The sequence below is a fragment of the Exserohilum turcica genome, assembly GCF_000359705.1.
Source record: "Exserohilum turcica Et28A unplaced genomic scaffold SETTUscaffold_4, whole genome shotgun sequence".
In the NCBI taxonomy this organism is placed as follows: Eukaryota; Fungi; Ascomycota; class Dothideomycetes; order Pleosporales; family Pleosporaceae; genus Exserohilum; species Exserohilum turcicum.
The window spans coordinates 1,485,156-1,503,704 of NW_007360247.1; the positions used below are offsets into that span (position 1 = coordinate 1,485,156).

General features: G+C 50.9%; 8 protein-coding genes across 8 annotated transcripts; 5 read left to right on the plus strand and 3 right to left on the minus strand.

The window, feature by feature from the left end:
* The first annotated feature begins 104 nt into the window (after positions 1 to 104).
* Positions 105 to 1,285, plus strand: SETTUDRAFT_164366 (uncharacterized protein). Its single transcript, XM_008030286.1, has 3 exons — positions 105 to 304; positions 405 to 593; positions 660 to 1,285. Exons 1-3 carry the CDS (start codon positions 152 to 154, stop codon positions 951 to 953), a joined length of 636 nt encoding a protein of 211 aa, XP_008028477.1. The 5' UTR covers positions 105 to 151; the 3' UTR covers positions 954 to 1,285.
* Positions 1,286 to 1,918: 633 nt separating this feature from the next.
* SETTUDRAFT_33074 (uncharacterized protein) lies at positions 1,919 to 3,376 on the plus strand (the record flags this gene model as incomplete). Its single annotated transcript, XM_008029910.1, has 1 exon — positions 1,919 to 3,376. The coding sequence occupies one exon, from the start codon at positions 1,919 to 1,921 to the stop codon at positions 3,374 to 3,376; it is 1,458 nt and encodes a 485-aa protein (XP_008028101.1).
* A 907-nt stretch (positions 3,377 to 4,283) lies between these two features.
* On the minus strand, positions 4,284 to 6,601 carry SETTUDRAFT_42785 (uncharacterized protein; the record flags this gene model as incomplete). The annotated part of the gene is made up of 3 exons (XM_008029965.1): positions 4,284 to 6,284; positions 6,343 to 6,446; positions 6,591 to 6,601. The coding sequence occupies 3 exons, from the start codon at positions 6,599 to 6,601 to the stop codon at positions 4,471 to 4,473; spliced, it is 1,929 nt and encodes a 642-aa protein (XP_008028156.1). The 3' UTR covers positions 4,284 to 4,470.
* A 77-nt stretch (positions 6,602 to 6,678) lies between these two features.
* SETTUDRAFT_164367 (uncharacterized protein) lies at positions 6,679 to 7,767 on the plus strand. The gene has a single exon (XM_008030287.1). It carries the CDS (start codon positions 6,703 to 6,705, stop codon positions 7,576 to 7,578), a length of 876 nt encoding a protein of 291 aa, XP_008028478.1. The 5' UTR covers positions 6,679 to 6,702; the 3' UTR covers positions 7,579 to 7,767.
* A 1,330-nt stretch (positions 7,768 to 9,097) lies between these two features.
* Positions 9,098 to 10,462, plus strand: SETTUDRAFT_33077 (uncharacterized protein; the record flags this gene model as incomplete). Its single annotated transcript, XM_008029911.1, has 3 exons — positions 9,098 to 9,631; positions 9,690 to 10,047; positions 10,137 to 10,462. The coding sequence occupies 3 exons, from the start codon at positions 9,098 to 9,100 to the stop codon at positions 10,460 to 10,462; spliced, it is 1,218 nt and encodes a 405-aa protein (XP_008028102.1).
* A 346-nt stretch (positions 10,463 to 10,808) lies between these two features.
* SETTUDRAFT_21430 (uncharacterized protein) lies at positions 10,809 to 11,527 on the minus strand (the record flags this gene model as incomplete). Its single annotated transcript, XM_008029822.1, has 4 exons — positions 10,809 to 11,210; positions 11,279 to 11,359; positions 11,422 to 11,439; positions 11,489 to 11,527. 4 exons carry the CDS (start codon positions 11,525 to 11,527, stop codon positions 10,809 to 10,811), a joined length of 540 nt encoding a protein of 179 aa, XP_008028013.1.
* A 2,499-nt stretch (positions 11,528 to 14,026) lies between these two features.
* Positions 14,027 to 15,443, plus strand: SETTUDRAFT_92603 (uncharacterized protein; the record flags this gene model as incomplete). Its single annotated transcript, XM_008030288.1, has 7 exons — positions 14,027 to 14,097; positions 14,152 to 14,221; positions 14,278 to 14,310; positions 14,371 to 14,406; positions 14,459 to 14,474; positions 14,524 to 14,909; positions 14,976 to 15,443. 7 exons carry the CDS (start codon positions 14,027 to 14,029, stop codon positions 15,441 to 15,443), a joined length of 1,080 nt encoding a protein of 359 aa, XP_008028479.1.
* A 195-nt stretch (positions 15,444 to 15,638) lies between these two features.
* On the minus strand, positions 15,639 to 16,583 carry SETTUDRAFT_21432 (uncharacterized protein; the record flags this gene model as incomplete). The annotated part of the gene is made up of 1 exon (XM_008029823.1): positions 15,639 to 16,583. The coding sequence occupies one exon, from the start codon at positions 16,581 to 16,583 to the stop codon at positions 15,639 to 15,641; it is 945 nt and encodes a 314-aa protein (XP_008028014.1).
* Positions 16,584 to 18,549: the final 1,966 nt, after the last annotated feature.

Genomic DNA, 18,549 nt, shown 5'->3' on the forward strand with positions numbered 1-18,549 from the left:
TCTTGCTCTCATTGGTCGCCTGCTAGTCCCCGCCTCCTCCCTGGTCGCATCCCTGCATCGGCCAAACGTACCCCCGACGTTGTCGACAGCTGGAACTTAGCAACACCAGACACGCAGGAGCCAAAGCAATCGTCTCACGCCAACAAACACGATGCGAGGGCTCTTCACACTGCTCAGCGCTTTGCTGACATACGCCACTGCTGTATACGCTACCGCCCTTACCTACAAATTAGAGGCACACGAGAACGCATGCTTCTTCGCAAAGACGGAGCACAAGGGGACTAAGCTGGCCTTCTACTTCGCTGTACGTCTATTCCGGGAGCTAGGACAGTCAATCCCTCGCGTGGAATCTGCTCTTCTCCTACACTCAGCGCCAGCACCAAGTCTGACATATCTGCGAACAGGTACAATCCGGTGGTTCTTTCGATATCGATTATTCCGTCGTCGGCCCCGGAGACAGACTCATTCTCGATGGCACAAAGGAGCGCCAGGGTGACTTTGTATTCACCGCAAACGATGTTGGCGAATACCGCTTCTGCTTCAACAACCAGATGAGCACCTTTGCGGAGAAGGTGGTGGACTTTGAGATTGCCGTACGTTGTCTGCTGCAAGCGCTCTCTCACTTCGCCATGCATCATATTGACCTTCTGCGCCTGTAGGTCGAGAACGAAGCCGCTCGCGCCAAGATTCCTTCCAAGCAGGGCTCGTCCCCCGAACAAACCTCGGTCATTGAGGAGTCGATCATCAAGCTCTCAGCCCAACTCTCAACCATTGCGCGCAACCAAAAGTACTTCCGCACGCGCGAGAACCGTAACTTCAGCACAGTCAAGAGCACCGAGAAGAGGATATTCAACTTCAGTCTAATGGAGTCGGGCCTGATCATGACCATGGCGGGTCTGCAGGTCTTCATTGTCCGCTTCTTTTTCCAAGGTGCTAGGAAAGGTATTTTATAACCTCCACACAAGAATGGTCGGGGTTGAGGGGTTGTGGGCTGACAGATGTTGGCAGGTTACGTATGAGCGTATATGCGCTGTTTGGACAGGGTCCAAATGCAAGTTTCCTACGCGCGCAAAAGCGCAGGCATTATCGTTGTGAGTGGCGGGTTGTGAAGAGCGTATTTGTTTTGAAGTATCTATTCTAGGCGCTTTCGGAACTGGGAGCACATGTATCAAAAATTCAGCCTGAATAGGGTTTATTGGGTGACTAGGGATGACAAGAATTCAACTAAGACGTGCAAGGCCTCTGACCAGTTAAGAGTTTTGCAAAGTGATCAATGGCACTGCTGATACCGGATTGCAATCATTCGCTAGGGGTTTCGGAAGCATCTGGTAGCGATCCTGGAACCGCGTCAAGGCATGTTCCATCCGCACACAGACACGGACACACCGCACAATACTACTGACGATATAACAGTACTCCTCTTCTTTCTCGGAGACGCCTAGAAATCAATCCTACCATGTCGGGTTGAAAACCACGAGGCTTTCTAGCTGGGATTCTCGCATGAACTGTACTTTCCGCAGCTACTCGCCTAGCATATCGCTGCTGCTCCAGGACAACCATTCCAAAGCACATTTGAATTTCCTTCGTGCTCCTTCACCTATGACTGACATTACTTCTATCTTCCTGTGGGGCAAATTATCTGCCGCTGACGTACGTTTTCCAAATTGCAACTTGGACATGTTGATTGGTTATCTCCCAGTACCACATCTTCCAAGTTGAATTCACCTTGTCTTTGCTCGAGTGGCCCTTCTGCCTTCTTTTATCTTCACTTTGGTCTTTTTGGATTTTTCTTTTCTTTAAAGATTACCTTCTTATCGGACGCCTCGCAGTATACCCTAACGCAACAGCTGCTTCCTGAACTTACTGGGTTGGCACACTTGACAGTATATCGCTATCTGGCACCCTCACCCTCTCCACAATGAACCCGTTCCTTTCGCAGCACCCTTCAGACCCGCCGGCCCTTGGCAACGCAAACGGCACGTTCTCCCACCTTGCCCCAGGTGCACCACAACATCAGTTTTACGTAGTTCAGCAACAACCGCAACCCCAGGTACAGATGTCTCCAGCTCCACGCATTGGGCACGCGTATATGCACATACCGGCAATGCAAGTTCAACCACGGAGAGTTCAGAATATGCCGCATCAGCGTGCCGCAGCCCAGCAAGCGCAGATGGTGTCGCATCCTATACAGAATGCAGCCCCAATGCCCATGCCGAACACTGGAAGGCCATTGATTATTGATCGCTATGGTCGCCATTGGACGCTGGAACAGTATAATGATTTCCTCCGGTGCAAGCAAATGCAGGCATCAATGAGGCCAGAGATTCGACAGCAAATGCAGGAGATATCACCACCCATGACCATGAACCCACAGGCGTCCGTGGTTAGCAATAGATCAGGTCTTCAGTTGGCACATCAGGAATTCGCTGCATTACCTGCGCGCCAACTAACCACGAGACAAACATCGGCATCTACGAATGTTGGTCCGCGAAAGCAGCTTCAGTCACCGGCTGCAGTATTGCAACCACAACAATCTTTCATCACCGACCAGCATGGGCGCCAGTGGACGCGAGAGCAGTTGAATGAGATATCTCGGCACCGAGAGGCGCAAAAGAGGCTCGCAACACCCAGCAAGTCTTCTGATGCGACTCTCACTCCCGCTTCAGTAAAGCCTTCCACTCAGCCTTTGGCACACAAGCAATCTGTGAAGAAGCCGCAAAAGCCACAGAAGCAGTCTCGTCAACAGCCAGCAGCACCACAGCGCATTCCCAAAACTCAACCTCCTCCACAGCCAACAGCACCGCAAAGTGTTCCCAAACTCCAACCTCCTCCATTAGAGCCGCATCCAACAACCCATACAGCGATCGAGGGACGAGACCCCAAATACGAAACACACCGCCTTCACTTGTCCGCCCTCCGATCCGGCATTACAATGAGCGACATCGAAAAGGGAACCCGCATCCGCGACGCCATGTCCAACTATGTCAGCGCGCATACCACTACCAGCAGCGAAACAACGCTCCAAATCACCGCACCATCTTCCACAAAGCCCCTCTACACAGCGCACAACAGCAACAACACCATGGACTCTGCACACGCAGCTGCGCTGGGCCTCCCTCTAAACTTCAACATGCGTCCTGTACTAGACAAAGTCCGGCACAAGCGGTACGATGGCTACCCGACGTTTTCCGGGACCAACGGCCCGTGTGTGGATGAGGCGGCTGTCAAGCACATTTGCACCGTGGATCCGGATGGCTCGCTCAGAGCACCAGAGGACACGACGCTGAGTGAGACGCGAGCGAGGCTGCTTTGGGAACTCATGAATTGCACCGCTGCTGCTTCGGGTTCTGCTTCTGATTCTGCGGGGGAGAAGTAGGCGGAATTCTACACGCAACTTTATTGGATTAGTTTGATGGGCGCTGCTGCGTAAAACTTTCTCGTAGCGCGTGGGAAGAAGCGAATCTTATGACTAGACACGATTGTGAGCTTTCTGGTCTTTTTTTTGCTCATTCATAAGGGCTGTGTGGTGGTTTGTGGCTGCGGAGGCTCTGTCGCTTGGGCTGCTGTAACTTATGTCGGGGGACTAGGCGTATTGTAAATTAACTCCATGGCCGAGGTCTGGAAATAAAAAGCTGGAAACGCATTTCAACGCTGAGAGGAAAAAAAAAGGGAGGGGGGGTTTCTCAGACAGCGGAGAGATACGAGTATGCGGCCGCGATGGCCATGTGTTATACATAGTGATTTTGCATTCTTTGCATTACGGTACGATGGCATGACAGTACATAATTATCCAGTGAGCTTATCAAGGCATATCTTTCTTCTTTTTCTCTATTGCTTAAACTGAGTGATATCTCTAGCTGAAAATTGCCGCATTGTGAACGTACAACACACACCAAGTACTCAGTTATCCGTTTTGATGACATCATTTGCCCCGGCAGATTTGTACTTATATGGGTGTACTGAACGTACAACTTTTGCGATAGGCATCGGCCAAGGTGGTACTATATTAAAGAAGAATAATAGCAATCAGAATATGGTGAGCATTAATGCTGTATCTTTGACGGAAACCCGTAAGTCATACATCGATAGTAACTCTGAGAAGAAAAAGATGGTTACGGTTATATATCCGTACGGCGGGATCAATGTAGGCATGCCGAAGAGTACGTCATGGGATGAAAGACGAGAAGAAAGCATCACACGGTACAAATTTCCAATTGCTTAGGAGTCAAGAGAGAGAGAGAAAGAATTGCCCATGCTTTGGTATCTCGTTTTTGACCGAAGAAGAAAAAGATTGCCGCTCACTCCACTCGCTATGCCATGATCCAAGACCGAACCTTCCCCAGCCCATCCAACCCTTGTTGACGCCAGTATGCAATGAAACATATCCAAGATGCTCCTCCCGTCCCGAATACATGTGTGTGAGCAGTGGGATCTGGAAGCCAAGAAAACCTAACGATAGAGTTGTGATGACTAGCCTTCATCAGAATCCACTACCATGCTTTCGCCAAAGGCACTGAGATCCTCGGCCGCTACACCCTGTGCATGTCGTCTTCTGCGAGAACGTCTACCAGCAACGCGGTTCTGTTCGATTTCGCGTAGTTTTCCATTCATGCGTCGTTCGAGTTGTTCGAGTTCTTCGTCTTCTTCTGCGTCATCGAGCATGTTTGTTCCTGCAGTTGACTCAGATGGGACGAGGAGATTGCCGTCAGACTCATTGACCTCCAGTGCGCGGTTGAGAAGATCCGTAGCTAGAGGGTCTTGTGGTGCTACGGCAAGGGCTTCGTGCAGGGTGACAATGGCCTCCCAGGTGCGATTCATATTTAGGAGTACTAGTGCTTTTGCTGCGAATACACTGGGGTCTTTTGTGCCGTGGCGAAGCACTTCGTCAAATGTTGCGAGAGACTCGCTGTATTGCTCGTATTTACGAAGCGCATGGGCGAGATTGATTCTAGTGGGTATCCACGCATCCGGATCTGCTTCGTTATGCTCTGAGAAGGCGAGTGCCCGACGGAAGAACTGTATTGCGTCCAGCAGTTGGCCCTCGTGGAAGTAGACGACGCCCATTTCGTTAAGCAGGCAGGGGTCGTTCTCACACAGGTCGTATGATGTTTTCAGATATTCTTTTGATAAACTCAAGTTGTTAAGCTGGAGATTTTGCATACCCAGAAAGAGCTGAGGTAGATGAGAGCCTTGGAACAGCCGTGCAGCGGTAGAGTAGGCGGAAATGGCTTGGTCGTGCTCGCCTTCAGCTGCGAACGTATGCGCGAAACCAATCCACGCGGGCCCAAAGTGCGGGTCCATCATCGACGACTTGGAGAAATAACGGCGTGCTTCCGCTACGCGCCCAATGGCGAGGTAGTATGTACCGACAGCAAACCAGGAACAAGGTTCTGAGGGATTTGTGTCTGCAAGTTCATGGGCGAGAAGGAAAAGGGTGTTTTTCTCGCCAAGTTCGTGCAAAGATGCGATATGTATAGGCATGACATTGAAATTGTATTTATCGTTGGCGAGGACGGACGAGGTAAGAGCAAGCGTGTCGCGGAACCGGCATAGGGTGAACATGAGGTCGGCCTTGGAGAGCACAATATCGGGGTTCTCTCCTAGGTTGTAGTGGGTAGTAAGGGTTTCGGTGGCATTTGCAAACTCGTCTGGCCTGGTGTACTTGGACAAGCGGGTCGTATAGAGCGTCTTTGTAAAGGAGGCGGCTTCTTGGGACAAGGAGGGGTTGTTGGAGACATTGATGGTGTCAAAGTTGAGCGACTCGAGAAACGCCCATTCTTCTTCGGGTGCCATGAGCGAGTTGGACATGAGGGCGTCAAAGGCTTCGAAGCACTGGACGTCAATCTGCACTGCCGTCTTGTAGCATTCCTTTGCGCGGTCAAACGAGTTTTGCTTGGCGTAGCAGACGCCGCGCAGGTAGCACATGCCCGCCTCAGACTTGATGTTGTTGACGTCCTCGCGATCGCGCTCCTCGCTCGTGGGCAGGCGCTCATTGCGCGAGCCGGTTCTGTTGTGGCGTGGGCCGGCGCGCGAGTTGACGTCGACATGGCGCAACTTTGTGCGCGCGCTCCCCGGGGCCGAGATGAGGTGGGTGGGGTTCTTGTCGCCGAGAATGTGCAGTGCTTCTTCGGTTTTGCCCAGTTTGATGGCGCAATGGGCGGCCAGATAGCGGCACTGCGGGGTGCGCTCAACCAGGCTGCCGCGGGCCAGCAGGGCCTGGGTGCGATTATAATTGCCCGTGGTGAAGTGGACCTGGGCCAGCCAGAAAGCATCTTGGTCGTCGTCTGTGGCATGTCGTGAGCACGCGCGCATGGCCAGTCGGCCGTGTGGAGAGCAGCATACCAGTCAGGGCAAGCAGCTTGTCGGCCACAAAGATGGCCGTGTCGTACTGGCACCGGTTCAGCGCCTCCTGGCGCCACTCGCGAAGATACTTGTCCATGGCGCGCCTTGGTGGTTAGGTGGGAGATGTCATGTGCGGCGCGCTACAGACACGAAAGCACATGTTTGCGGGGTCGCTGCAGGGGCCCCGGCCCGCCTTAGTCAGCCAAAAGTTGCCTGGATCTCAACTTCACGTCACGTCACGTCTTCACTCCGCCTCCATTGCGTACGCCAGTCATTCCACACAATACAGACACATCGTCGGGCGCCAAAACAGCCCCCAGTTACACACACCGCCGCGTTATCCCCCGCTAATCCGCCGCCATGTCTGAACGAAAGGTCCTCACCAAGTACTACCCCCCAGACTTCGACCCCTCAAAAATCACGCGCCAGCGCGGTCCCAAGAATGCCGGCCCCAAGCTCATGACCGTCCGCCTGATGGCGCCCTTCTCTATGAAATGCACTCACTGCGGCGAGTTCATCTACAAAGGCCGCAAGTTCAACGCGCGCAAGGAGACGACTGACGAAAAGTACTACAACATCGCCATCTTCCGCTTCTACATACGCTGCACTCGCTGCTCCGGCGAAATCACCTTCAAGACCGATCCCAAAAACATGGACTACGAATGCGAGCGCGGCGCAAAGCGCAACTTCGAACCGTGGAGGGAAGCCAAGCTCAACGAGGAGACTGAAGAAGAGCGCCTGGACCGCTTAGAGAGGGAAGAGGCAGAGCGCGACGCGATGAAGGAACTGGAGACAAAGGTGGTAGACGCCAAAACTGAGATGGCCATTGCCGATGCCTTGGACGAGATTCGCTCGAGGAACGCGCGGCTGGAGAAGGCAGATCGTGAAGGCACTAGGCCGGATGTGCAGCCCGATGCCGCCGACGAGCGCAGGAGGAAACAGGACGAAGAAGATGCCGAAGCAGCACGGCAGGCATTTGCTAACCGAAGCATGCCAGACCTTGGCGAGGAAGAAATTGACGAAGACATGATGGATGCCCCAATAGAGGTACCCGTCGTCGCCTCATTCAGCAAGAAGCCTAAGGAAAAGAAAGACTTTAGCGCTGCACTCGGGATTAAGAAAAAGGTCCCGGCGCCAGCTCCTACTCCAGCACCCCCGGCTCAAGCCAAAGCAGTCGCGCCACCATCAAAGTTGTCTAATATGCTTGTAGCTGGTTATGACAGCGATAGTGATTGAGGTGGATTCGACACAGTCTTTGCCCCTCAAGAGATTTCATGCAAAGCCCATTGGATTCATGCAGGGCTGCATCTCCAACTACCATTCACGTGTTGAACAGCAAACTACGCATGTGCTTCCTGTCGAAGGTGGCGTACCTACAGAATTCCATGTTCTAATCAGCCCGGTTCAGGTACCACTAGAGAAGAGCCATAAATCTCCGTATCTGGCCCGTCATCAACGTCAGCATTAGACCCGGCAGCCCAGTCCGCGTACGAAAGTTCTGTAAACACCGAGATACATTACCTATCAACAACGAACGGCTCCGTGCTTTTTGAGTGCAAAGACAGGTACCTCAATACTTATGCACTGTTTTGACTATGTGCATCTTATCGCAAAAGCCACTTACCCGGGCTTCTCTCAGCACGAGAGTTCATACAACCATGCGGGTTGCCACACTTTTGGTGCAGTTATTCTTTGGAGGCATCCGAACTTGCACTTGAGATTACAAACGACAGTGACACAATCAACATAACTGCACTGAACAATGGCAGGGTTGTAACAAACCCTATGTTGAGCACGGGAGGTGTGCGAGATGTATTGAATGTAACCGGTCGCAGTCCGGATGCAGGAAAGAGGTAGTAGATATCTGCCACAGATCGCAATATTGCCAACACAGACTGGAATGAGGCTCCGCCGCATCACTTACGAAACCTACATCAGTGACTGTGACCGGTGAGACGTGACGATATTCAGTTTGACCACTACCAGGCCTAAGCTGCCTTCAACTAAGGGATGGGAATGTGCTTAGATTTACTACAGCGCAAGCTAATACCCTGAGTGGTGGGTCTGGCAATAGCATCTATGATACTATCTGAATGTGATGGATATACCTGGGGTGGTTGTGTATTCTCACCAGGCTTATCAACGTTCATGAGCAGGATGTCGTAATGAAAATGCTTAGATTTAGTGGAAACCACAATTTACGACCCTCTTGCAAAATTCTAAAGGAGCAAATTCAAACTCAACACGAAGGTGAAGAAGGGTTTTGATAGGGTTTGTACGCATTCGAATCCTCCAGTCATTTAGGTTGATGGAAAGTTAAGTCCTACTCGGCAAGTCTTCGAAGACATTTTACCCTCACTGGAGGTTCAATCATCGGGCTATTCACATCCTTTGCCTTCTCCACATGGATAATATACAGATATCCACTGGAGCTTTCGCATATCAGTCGGACATGTTACAATGTTGGTTGAGGTGTGAGAGGAAGAAAATAACTATTGGTGGGTGATTTGAAATGCTTCACTCACTATTATCTCTTCCTCTACTGGATCTCCTGTGAACAGAAACAACAACTCCTTCACCTGTTTACCTTCACTTATGGTCTGTGCTTTTCAGCCTTGACTGAGTGACGCGCCATTGCCCAAGCTTTCATATCGCGCTACTGTTAAAGACTTGACTACACTTCTTCTCCTTCTACCGGTGCTGTTTCAACCAACACCTGGAGTCGTCTCTCCGACTACTGAGCTCAACTCCCAACATGAAACTCACGTTCACCCTCGGTATCGCGGGGCTTCTTTGCCTCGCCGTGGGTGACATTGTTTACTCCAACTTCACCAATGTCTCTCTCAGCAACTCTTCCAGTCTACAGATCGGCTCCACTGAGCAAACAGTTCATGTTACGACCAACGATGGCGACCTATGGCACCGCGCGACTTGCCGGGGCAATAGATTGCTTCTAGGCACCACTCTCAACCCAGACCAGGCAGCCTTGCATGTTACTCCTCTGACTACTCCCTGGCACGGTACTCTAGTGAACGAAATGGCTACTTGGGGCTACAGCGACGATAGCGATAATCCGCGAAGGATCGACGATTGCGACTTCACAATAAGTGGTGACCTACAGAGGGTTTTCGAAGGGCTGCGTCTCGATCCACGAAATTCCCGACAGGGCGGACCCAATCACTGCTTCACCATTGTTCATTACAGTGGACCTGCCGTCGAAAGAAACAGAGATGGAAGCATGCCACCTCTTAGTGAGCAGCATTACGTTGTCAATGGTCGGAGATATAGGGTAAGTTGGAACACTACATCGAGAATATCATTTGCTTACAAGAAAACCTCTCCTCTAGGTCACTGGCGCTCTCTTTACCATTGGGATAAATGCTGGCGACGGAATCATCTACTTGGTACAGCGTGAATCCCCGGAACACGAAGCTCGCAAGCTTTGGGAAGTACCAGAGGAGGTTCCAATTCCCCGAGACCAACTACCCGCCTTGAGATCCAGCTCAGACATAGCGTGGGGTCTGTGGAACAGAATGAGCGCTCACAATCTGGGAAACATCAATGCTTTCATGTCCATCACGGTTATCAACGCGGACACTGGAGACATCATAGACAAAGCACTGGAAAAAAGAGGGATATACTCGGTGCCAGCTTGGCCAGGATACTCTTTTCATTCTGGGAGTGAAGAATATTCAGCTCTCCTCGGTAAGGTCTTTCTTTCATGTCGATCTTCTCCCTTCCCAACACCATTCAGATGTAGGACACACAGCAGTCTTTGACTGACACATATTCAGGATCACCAAATGGACTAGCCGTCGGCTACTTTCTGACTCAGCACAAGCGCGAGATCGGAGGCAACAAATACGTCAGTGAGATTGTCGTTTTTCGAGAAGATGATGAAACGAGTTGGCCCTACTTGCTCTTCTATGTTGATTGGGCACCCCCGCCACCACCACCACCGCCGCCGCCACCAGCTAGTCACTCACAAGATAAACGCATGGAAGGTGAGGCGGATAACTTACAGCAGAAATCGCGGAGCCAGCATGAAACAAAAAGGGTATTGAATAAGAGTAGTGATGGAAAGCACGTCATGAGGGAGCATGTTATTTGGGCGGAGTAGTGGATTCGAGGCAAGATGTGACAGCAAGGGTCTAGTCCAGAGCTTTTGAAATTAGCACACCATGTTTTGTTTTGGGAGATCAACAGCGACGTCATGCACTGGTCTGTCACCTACCACGTACATGCCGAAGTACATAGGTTGCTGTTTTCAGAAAACTTCAAGACTTGACGACTTTGACTCGAAACATGTCATCAAGTCCAGTAGATCAATAACGAAAGCATCCATGCTTCTCAAAAATCGAGTCCTTTGTATATTTCAAAAGGTCTGATCCGCACCTTGCTATTAAGATCCAAATACCAAGCTCCATTATCGCATCCAGCACATCCCCATTTCTCAACAATAACAACTAATTACCCTTGGTACTCATGACCTTTGCAATCTTGAAACCAACCACAATCGTGCCTTCTTCCTCTCCAACCTTCAAACTCGTACTCCCGACAAACACAGCATTCTGCAACTCCCAGTACTTTGCGCTGCCCGTCTCAAACGCCCAGGAGCTAATGGCCTGGAAATCTCCAAATGCAACGGGCGCCGCGTTGCGGTCGCCGCTCAGCACAGCCGCGGCTTCTGGGGTCGCGATTTCCACGCCTGTGGCGCGCATGCGGATGTACTCTGCAGGGTCGTCGTTCGTCTTGACGAGCGTGTCGAGATGCAGGCGCAGGATAGTCGCATTGGAGTTTGGGTTTGGTGGATCAGTCATGATGTGATCACCACCTCGGATAGCTGTTGCTTCGAGCTGTGGAAGGAACTTTGGGGTGAAAAAAAGGGAAGTTGTTAGAAAAGGGTCAGTTGAGGATAGTAGAGGATAAGGCGTACACCGGGCTCGGAAGTCAAGGTTCCGGTTACGACATCGACGTATATGGAGTTTGGTCCTGTTGCTATCGTTCCAACAGAAATCTAGACATGGTCATGTTAAGGCCTTGTGCATGTTGCTGAGGGTGTATTGTTGGTGGCCTTACGGGCAATTTCACTGTAGCCTAACACTAGATGTCAGCTAGACATTCACTCAACTTTTGTGAAACCTACACTAAACGACAATGCAGGAACGAGCGAGTTGAACAGCATGATTGCGATATTTCCAAAAGACACTTTCAAAACCTGGGTGACGACTCTCTGTGCAGCGTTCAGCCATCTTTATGAAGGCCTTCAACCTCTGCATATGGAACCGATTCGATCGTGATGATTACTCTTCAGTATAATCAATAAAGCCGCATTTGTATCCTCAGGTACTCATGGAGTATGCGGGCGCGTAGAGGCTTGCTGCTGTAAAGCGTTATTCATGCTGATTCATCGCTAGGCTCATCCCCAGCGCTTGGCAATCCTACAGGCCGCGTTAATTTTGTGCACACGCTTATCTAAGGTGTGCTGGTATTAGTCACAAGTAGTAGGACTATTTAATTTGCCTTTTCGGGACAGCAGGTACTCGAATCGGCAGTAGTGCGTGATTTGGTAAGGGTGGAAGGTGCTAGTTAGGGGATGCTCCTATTGGCCTGTTTGAGATCCCAAGGCGTGTCGCGACATTTCATTCCCGGTAGCCATACAGGAAAAATGGCTAATGAAGCTGATTGAAGTCAGCCCAGCCCGGACGTCAATCGATACGTCTCAATTGTGCATGGTAGTCATGGCTGCATGGTTGGTGGAATACAGCGGGTAGCCAACAGTTACTCAGTGAGACAATCTCATTTCTCTTCAGGGAAAGTAAGCCGAGCTTACTGCTGACTTTCGATATGTCGACACAACTGCCACTCCATCATTCCAGACCGTTCTGTGGCAATATTTGGTTTATAAATTGTTGCTTGAGTCTTCCTCGCCAATCTATTTCTCCTGAGATGAGATTTCCGTGTGTGGACGACATCCCTGCGTGGATAATCAAAACACGGCACGAGGCGTTCGACTGCTGCCCCTTTCTAAAATCCTATGCGTCAACCTCAAATATCTTGGGCACAAAAAAAAAGCATTTGCCGAGACGGAACCTAATACTTGCATAAATACACGTCATGAGGTCCTGAGTATTTCTTGTAAGACAACTGCCCCACTTTTCCCTCTCTCTCTGCAACATCAAGGAGCAGGGGTTTTCCTGGCTACGGATACAACGGACCCGGCGATGTAAGCTTACCATTTATCACAGCCTCATGACGGCATGTATTCTTTCTCTGAGAAAATTAGCATCTGGAAATACTGGCTGAGATACCTGAGCCTTGACCAGCGCTTTGTGAATATGACTCGCCAAAATGAAACCAAATCTCGCTTGTCTCAGTGCTGACTCTGATAGTTACAAGGGCCTTTACGGTTCGTAGTGTTTTGCTGAAGCGTTCTGCCTTACTCATCGTGATGTCATGGTGTGGAGGATAACAAGTGTGGACTGCGTTACGCTAGCAATGGCCTACAACCAATATTTCAACGCGATGAGGATACCTATTTCAGTATAAGTTGGTAACATAGCTATCAAGAGACTACATATCTACCTCTATCTCTTTGCGTCGCACGAAGATATGGCTATAGCAAGCATAGTGACCAAGCCGTATTCGCCGCAGCATACAGTATGCTCCTGTAGGCACTCAAGGCAAGATTGTGGAAACCTGTGAAGAATATTACTTGTGGAAAAGGGAGCAAAGGCCGGTAGAGGCGCCTCTCATCTGCGAATCCTATTTTTGCAGTACTTAGTCTGGGGAGTAATCCGTAGAAATTGCTAACAAGCCGAAATGCAGGTCGCTTGGCGGTTGTACTATTGCACCACGTACCGAGGACACGAAGCTGCGGACCCAATTTTTTTTGAGAGGATATAGCTACGGTTTCGTTATATCAATACAAAACATTAAATGAATCGTCTGAGCGTAGTCATCTTGCTAAGTTTTGATGCTGAAGTAAGGAAGCAATATACACTGGCTGGTAACCAAGTAAAACCCATGACCTGGTACATACTTTGAGAAGATGTGTGTTAGAATTCATTTTCTCCATGAGAAGAAAACCAGATGTTGGCGATAGCCATGTAAGCATTCCCTACGACCCCGCATAGAGTGACCTGCACTTTCCGCAGAATTAGGAATAAAAAGTCTTCGAACCGCCGAATGATACACGAACCGGATTGCCGTAACCTGAGCTCAGAGCTGCTCTCCCATTCCAATGTGATGCTGAATCTACCACCCCTGAAGTATTCATTGCTTGGTGGTTAGGATACCACCGAGTAATCTACGTACTCGAGTAAATAATTTCAAGCTCGACGTTACTAGTTTGCTATCAATACTCAATCAACCCATCCATGGCGATCAAGAAGTCCAAACCTCCAGTGACTGCGATACTTTACCAGTTGTACAGTAGCAGCAAAGGCCAGAGTCAGATTGAATGTATACATGCTTAGGCTTTCCCAAAACAGCAATGCCGATGCTGCTGAGCGGGATCGCGTCGAGGAAGGTTTGCCGAACCCCGCACCTTCCCCAATCACACCAACCGCGTCCAACACATCACCCTCGCGCCGAGATACATTGAGCGTGCTTATAAAATGCGGTAGTCCATGATGTATCTTGCTCGTCTCAAACGCAAATTCTTTGCTCCCTCAAGACCACCATGAACGGGCATGCGGCATCTAGTCAGCACGGGCAGCCTCAGGCTGTGCCTAAGAAGATGAAGGCACTGCAGTAAGGCATGCTTGCACTTTGGGGTGGCATTGGAAACTTGCTGAGAACAAGCAGATACTCCGGGCCGGAGAAGTTTGCCGTTGAAACGATTGATGTGCCAGCTATTGGGGATGACGACGTGCTGGTAGGGTTTGTTGGGTTCCACGCCGCGGCGTCCCGGGTGCTGACCTGTTATTCCAGGTCAAGATTTCGGCTTGTGGTGTATGCGGAACTGTATGTACTTCACCACAGTTGGATATTCCTGGTTTCTCGTATTGATTTTTTTTTGGAAAGGATTTGCACTATCATAAAGGCGAATTTCTCGCAAAGGTAAGGGTAGTACTTTATACATTGAGTGGAATATACTAACCAACTTCACCAGTGGCCCTTGATACCCGGTATTATCCATTTCATATCTTCTTATGGATACTCTACTCATAATTATAGGCCATGAGGCGACAGGCACAGTTGCCGCCATCGGCAAGCACGTCACCAACGTAGCGGTTGGCGACCGCGTAGCAGCCGATGCGCTGGAGCCCTGCCGCCAGTGTTTCCACTGCACCCGAAGAAAGCCTCTGCTATGCGAAAACGTCACAGGATACGGTGGCAACGTACCGGGCGGCATGGCTGAATACTGCCGGTACCCCGCGCGAATGGTGCTCCCCATTGGCGATCTCCCAGATCTCGAGGCGGTTTTGCTCGAGCCGGCCGCCTGCGCCGTGCACGGCATCGAGAGAATGCAATTGCAAGTCGGAAGCCGCGTGCTGCTGTTCGGATGCGGGCCAACGGGCATACTCCTTGCGCAACTGATCAAGATGAATGGCGCAGCGCATGTATGCAGAACTCCCCTCCTGGCTCCGCTACAACATCTCATGTTTCGATTTACTGAGATACTGTAGTTGACAATCGCGTCCAAAGCTGGACCGAAACTCGATCTCGCGCGCGAGCTAGGCATTGCAGACACGTACATTACCATTTCCGATGACCATGCCGAGACGGACATGCACAGTCTGCGCACGGCGAACCCGCACGGATTCGACGTCGTTGTCGAAGCTACTGGCGCGCCCACGGTCCTCGAGAAGGCGCTGGATTATGTGCGAAAGGGCGGCAAGCTAGTTGTGTACGGCGTGTACGACGATCGCGCCAAGATTGCGTGGTCGCCGTTCAAGATCTGGGAGAATGAAGTTACCATTTTGGCGAGCTTCTGCAGTATGGGTCACCTGCCTCACGTGCTCGAGTATGTGAATGCCGGGAGACTGAAGTTGAAGGGCATTGCGAATAGAAGGTATAGAATAGAGGAGTGGGCCGAGTGTTTGGAGGCTGTGAGGAAACAAGAGGTGGTCAAGGCTGCTATTGTGTTTGATTGACGACGTTGTAAACAGAAATGAGAAATAGACGTAAATTATTGGGAAGAGCAGCTGTAGAGTATGTAGAGAGCGATTAAGTAATATGGATTTCTTGAGGCCAATTCATGGAAAGGCCCATTGTCATGCATCCTATTTCTAAATAATTATTACATGTTTCATGAATGCGAAAATCAGCGCCTAATACGTGTTGCTGCGTTAATCAGACTGGGCCAACTCCACAGCCCTCTTGGTAGCCTCGACCAAATCGTCCTTGGGCAAACCCAACTCGTCGTTATTCAATCCGTGAGTCTTCTCATACAAGCCCGCATCGTCGATAAAGTAACGCGTGTACAGGACCGTCGCAAAAGCACTGTGGTCGCCAGCGCTCAAGCTCTGCCGTGCATTGGCTAACCTCTCTTTTGCCGGCTCAGAAGTAACATTCCAATCCTTCTCCGTTGTCCCCGTGGCCTTTAACGTGGCCGCAAACATATCGCGCTGGCTGGGTGCAAACGACGAAAAAAATACCATACGGTTGCGGTATTGCTCTAGCGCCGGGCCCTTGCCATCAGCCGCCGATACAGGCCAAGACAGCAAGTTGGCTACAGCGAGTCCGGTGCTAGGCCAAGTTGAAGTATTCAATCGCTGATTGCCGTCGTCAAAGTAGACGACTTGTCGCTTCTTGATATCGATGCCGTAATAGCCGGCGCTGAGCGAGTGTTCGTACCAAAAGCCGCTTGTCATTCCAATCCAAGACGACACACCAAGGGCCTCGATGAGCGCGCGATCTCTCTGCTTTCCGGGCCCTATTGTGTCCAACTGGGCTTGCTCTGTGTTGTACATTCCAAACTCGTTTGGCAGGATCCACGGCACCCCGGCTTCGGCTGCGGCGCGGATCAGCTTTTCCTGTGCGCCGCGGGCGGAGACGCTCATGGTGATGATGAGAGCGTCTTGTCCTTTCAATGCTTTGACTAGGGATGGGGGTTCATTGTAATCGACATGCGCGACATCAATGCCGCTTGGGAAGGTGGCTGTGGATTGCTGGCGGGAGATGGCTGTGATTTGGAAGCGGCTTTTGGCTTGCAGAGCTGACAAGATGTAAGATCCGACGTTGCCGTTGGCACCCACCAAGGCGACTTTCTTGATGAAGTTCTGGGAAGCCATGCTGCAGAATCAGAAACGCGATGACGATGATGATAAAACTGCGGCTGTGCGAGGTAAGTGCTGGATACAAAGAGAAGCTTCGTAGCGCTTGTGTAGATCATCTGCAATGTCCATCGGATTGCACGGTTTATATCGATATTCTGTCGCAGAAACGTTGGGAAAGTTTGGAGAGGGGCCTTCGGACATAGGACATAACGGCTACGCTCCTGCACAATCGTGGCGCAGTCTTGGCCAATGGATCTGGGGCGGTGTTATGCTACTGTATGTATAGAGACATGGAGATGGTAGGACATGATCGGCCATGTGTCGGAGGGGACTAGACGTCCGAAGTCCGAAGTAGTTAGGGACCGGAGATGGAGATAAGATGATGGACGGGAGATGGTCTTGGTCTTGCTCTCGCCTGGCGGCCACGGAGAAATGTTAGTGCGGATACGTAAGGAGGCCGTGACGCCATCTTCGGCTCGAGCGTTACGTGAGACGAGCCCTGCCGCTAGCGTTTGGGATGTGTCAGCCTCATCCGATAAACACGGGACGTTTTGTTTCAAGCCCGGCCGTCATTCGTGTCTACCCTATGTGCACCTACATGTACACGGTGTCTCGACTCGCTTCGACGTTGAAACAGGGCGCATGCTAAGGCATCTGGTATAAGCATCTTTTAGATTGATGCGCATGGCTTAGCGCTGCAGCTCTAAGAGTGCGCATTCGAACCACGCCCTTGGCCACGACTTCTGCTATATAGTGTTACCCCAAGCCATCAATGAGCCTTGACTTGGCTTTCGCACAGCCAAGACAACAAAGACGGCTTGTTCTGAGATGACGGCAAAGAACATGTCCAGGGGCTTGCGAGACAGCCGCGGCTAAACCGGGGAAGAGCTGGGCCGAAGCGTGCAATTAAGGATATACTTCCTTGAGTGGCCTTATGCGCCTGGCAAAATGCCACCACACAGACATTTCCCCCTGTAGAATTCGCAATCATGCACAAATGTTTAATTGTGTGAGACCAGGGGACCTGGCGTTGTGTAAGCTGCCTGAGGATACGGCCATAACCTAACAGTACCAGGAATCCATGGACGAGATAGTTGTCTTCTCCTCTGTTTCAAATGTTAGAATCTGACTGTTTGATCTGACGGCGGGCGGGGGTGTCGTATCCATTAGTCCACCATTGAACGCGATCTACATCCACGACACCGCTTGTTGCGGGGCCAGCGTTTGAACGCCCCAGGGCCCCGACATCCATGAGTTATTCCATTTAGCAATTACGCTAGAAAGCGGTGCAGCCTGAGACGTTGCCAGTGGAATACGACTAGTTGAGTGATACGGCGCATATGTCATGCGGTGAAGTCATCAAGTCGTGTTTCTTCAGTGCTGAGTATGGCCCGAATTGCACACGTTGATGCCGTCTGCCGAGCAAAGCGATGGGCAGAAAATATATTACAATTGCCTAATACTGGTCCACGGCCCTATGTCGAGAGTACTACCGATTCTGGACATGGACCCGGCAGTAGCAGCAGCACCAAGTGGTGCTCATCAGAAACCGCCTTACCACGTCAGCAGCGCGAGTGGGAGACTTAATCTATACCTGCCGGAAGGGGAAGCACATGTCGGTGCTCCATTCCCATATTGTAGCGTGGCAGAGGCCCGAAGAGGCAAAGCCCTACGGTCGCCACTGGCACATGTGGACTTGTGTAGGCGTTTCCCCGGATATGTGCGTGCTAGGGCAGTGCAGACTCCACAGCCCGGAAGAAAAAGAGGACGCTCCCCAACGGCTGAAGTGCCCTTTAGCGCATGGCTCTATGGGGCCAGGTGGATGGTCAATTTGATGGTGTATACGGAGGTGCCTCACAAAAGTTTTGTCCCACGCTAATCTCGGCGCTTCGGCATAACTCTTCTTGGCGCAACTCCCACCTTTGAGCTGAGTAGCTGTACGATTTGTCTGTATCTATCGTTACAATGTCTCCTAATACTG

Bases quoted from the DNA above. Each gene is read 5' to 3' on its own strand.
- SETTUDRAFT_164366 (XM_008030286.1), top strand. From the start codon at position 152: ATGCGAGGGCTCTTCACACTGCTCAGCGCTTTGCTGACATACGCCACT. The intron at 305-404 runs GTACGTCTATTC...ATCTGCGAACAG, and splicing joins AGCTGGCCTTCTACTTCGCT to GTACAATCCGGTGGTTCTTT. The intron at 594-659 runs GTACGTTGTCTG...CTGCGCCTGTAG, and splicing joins TGGTGGACTTTGAGATTGCC to GTCGAGAACGAAGCCGCTCG.
- SETTUDRAFT_164367 (XM_008030287.1), top strand. From the start codon at position 6,703: ATGTCTGAACGAAAGGTCCTCACCAAGTACTACCCCCCAGACTTCGAC.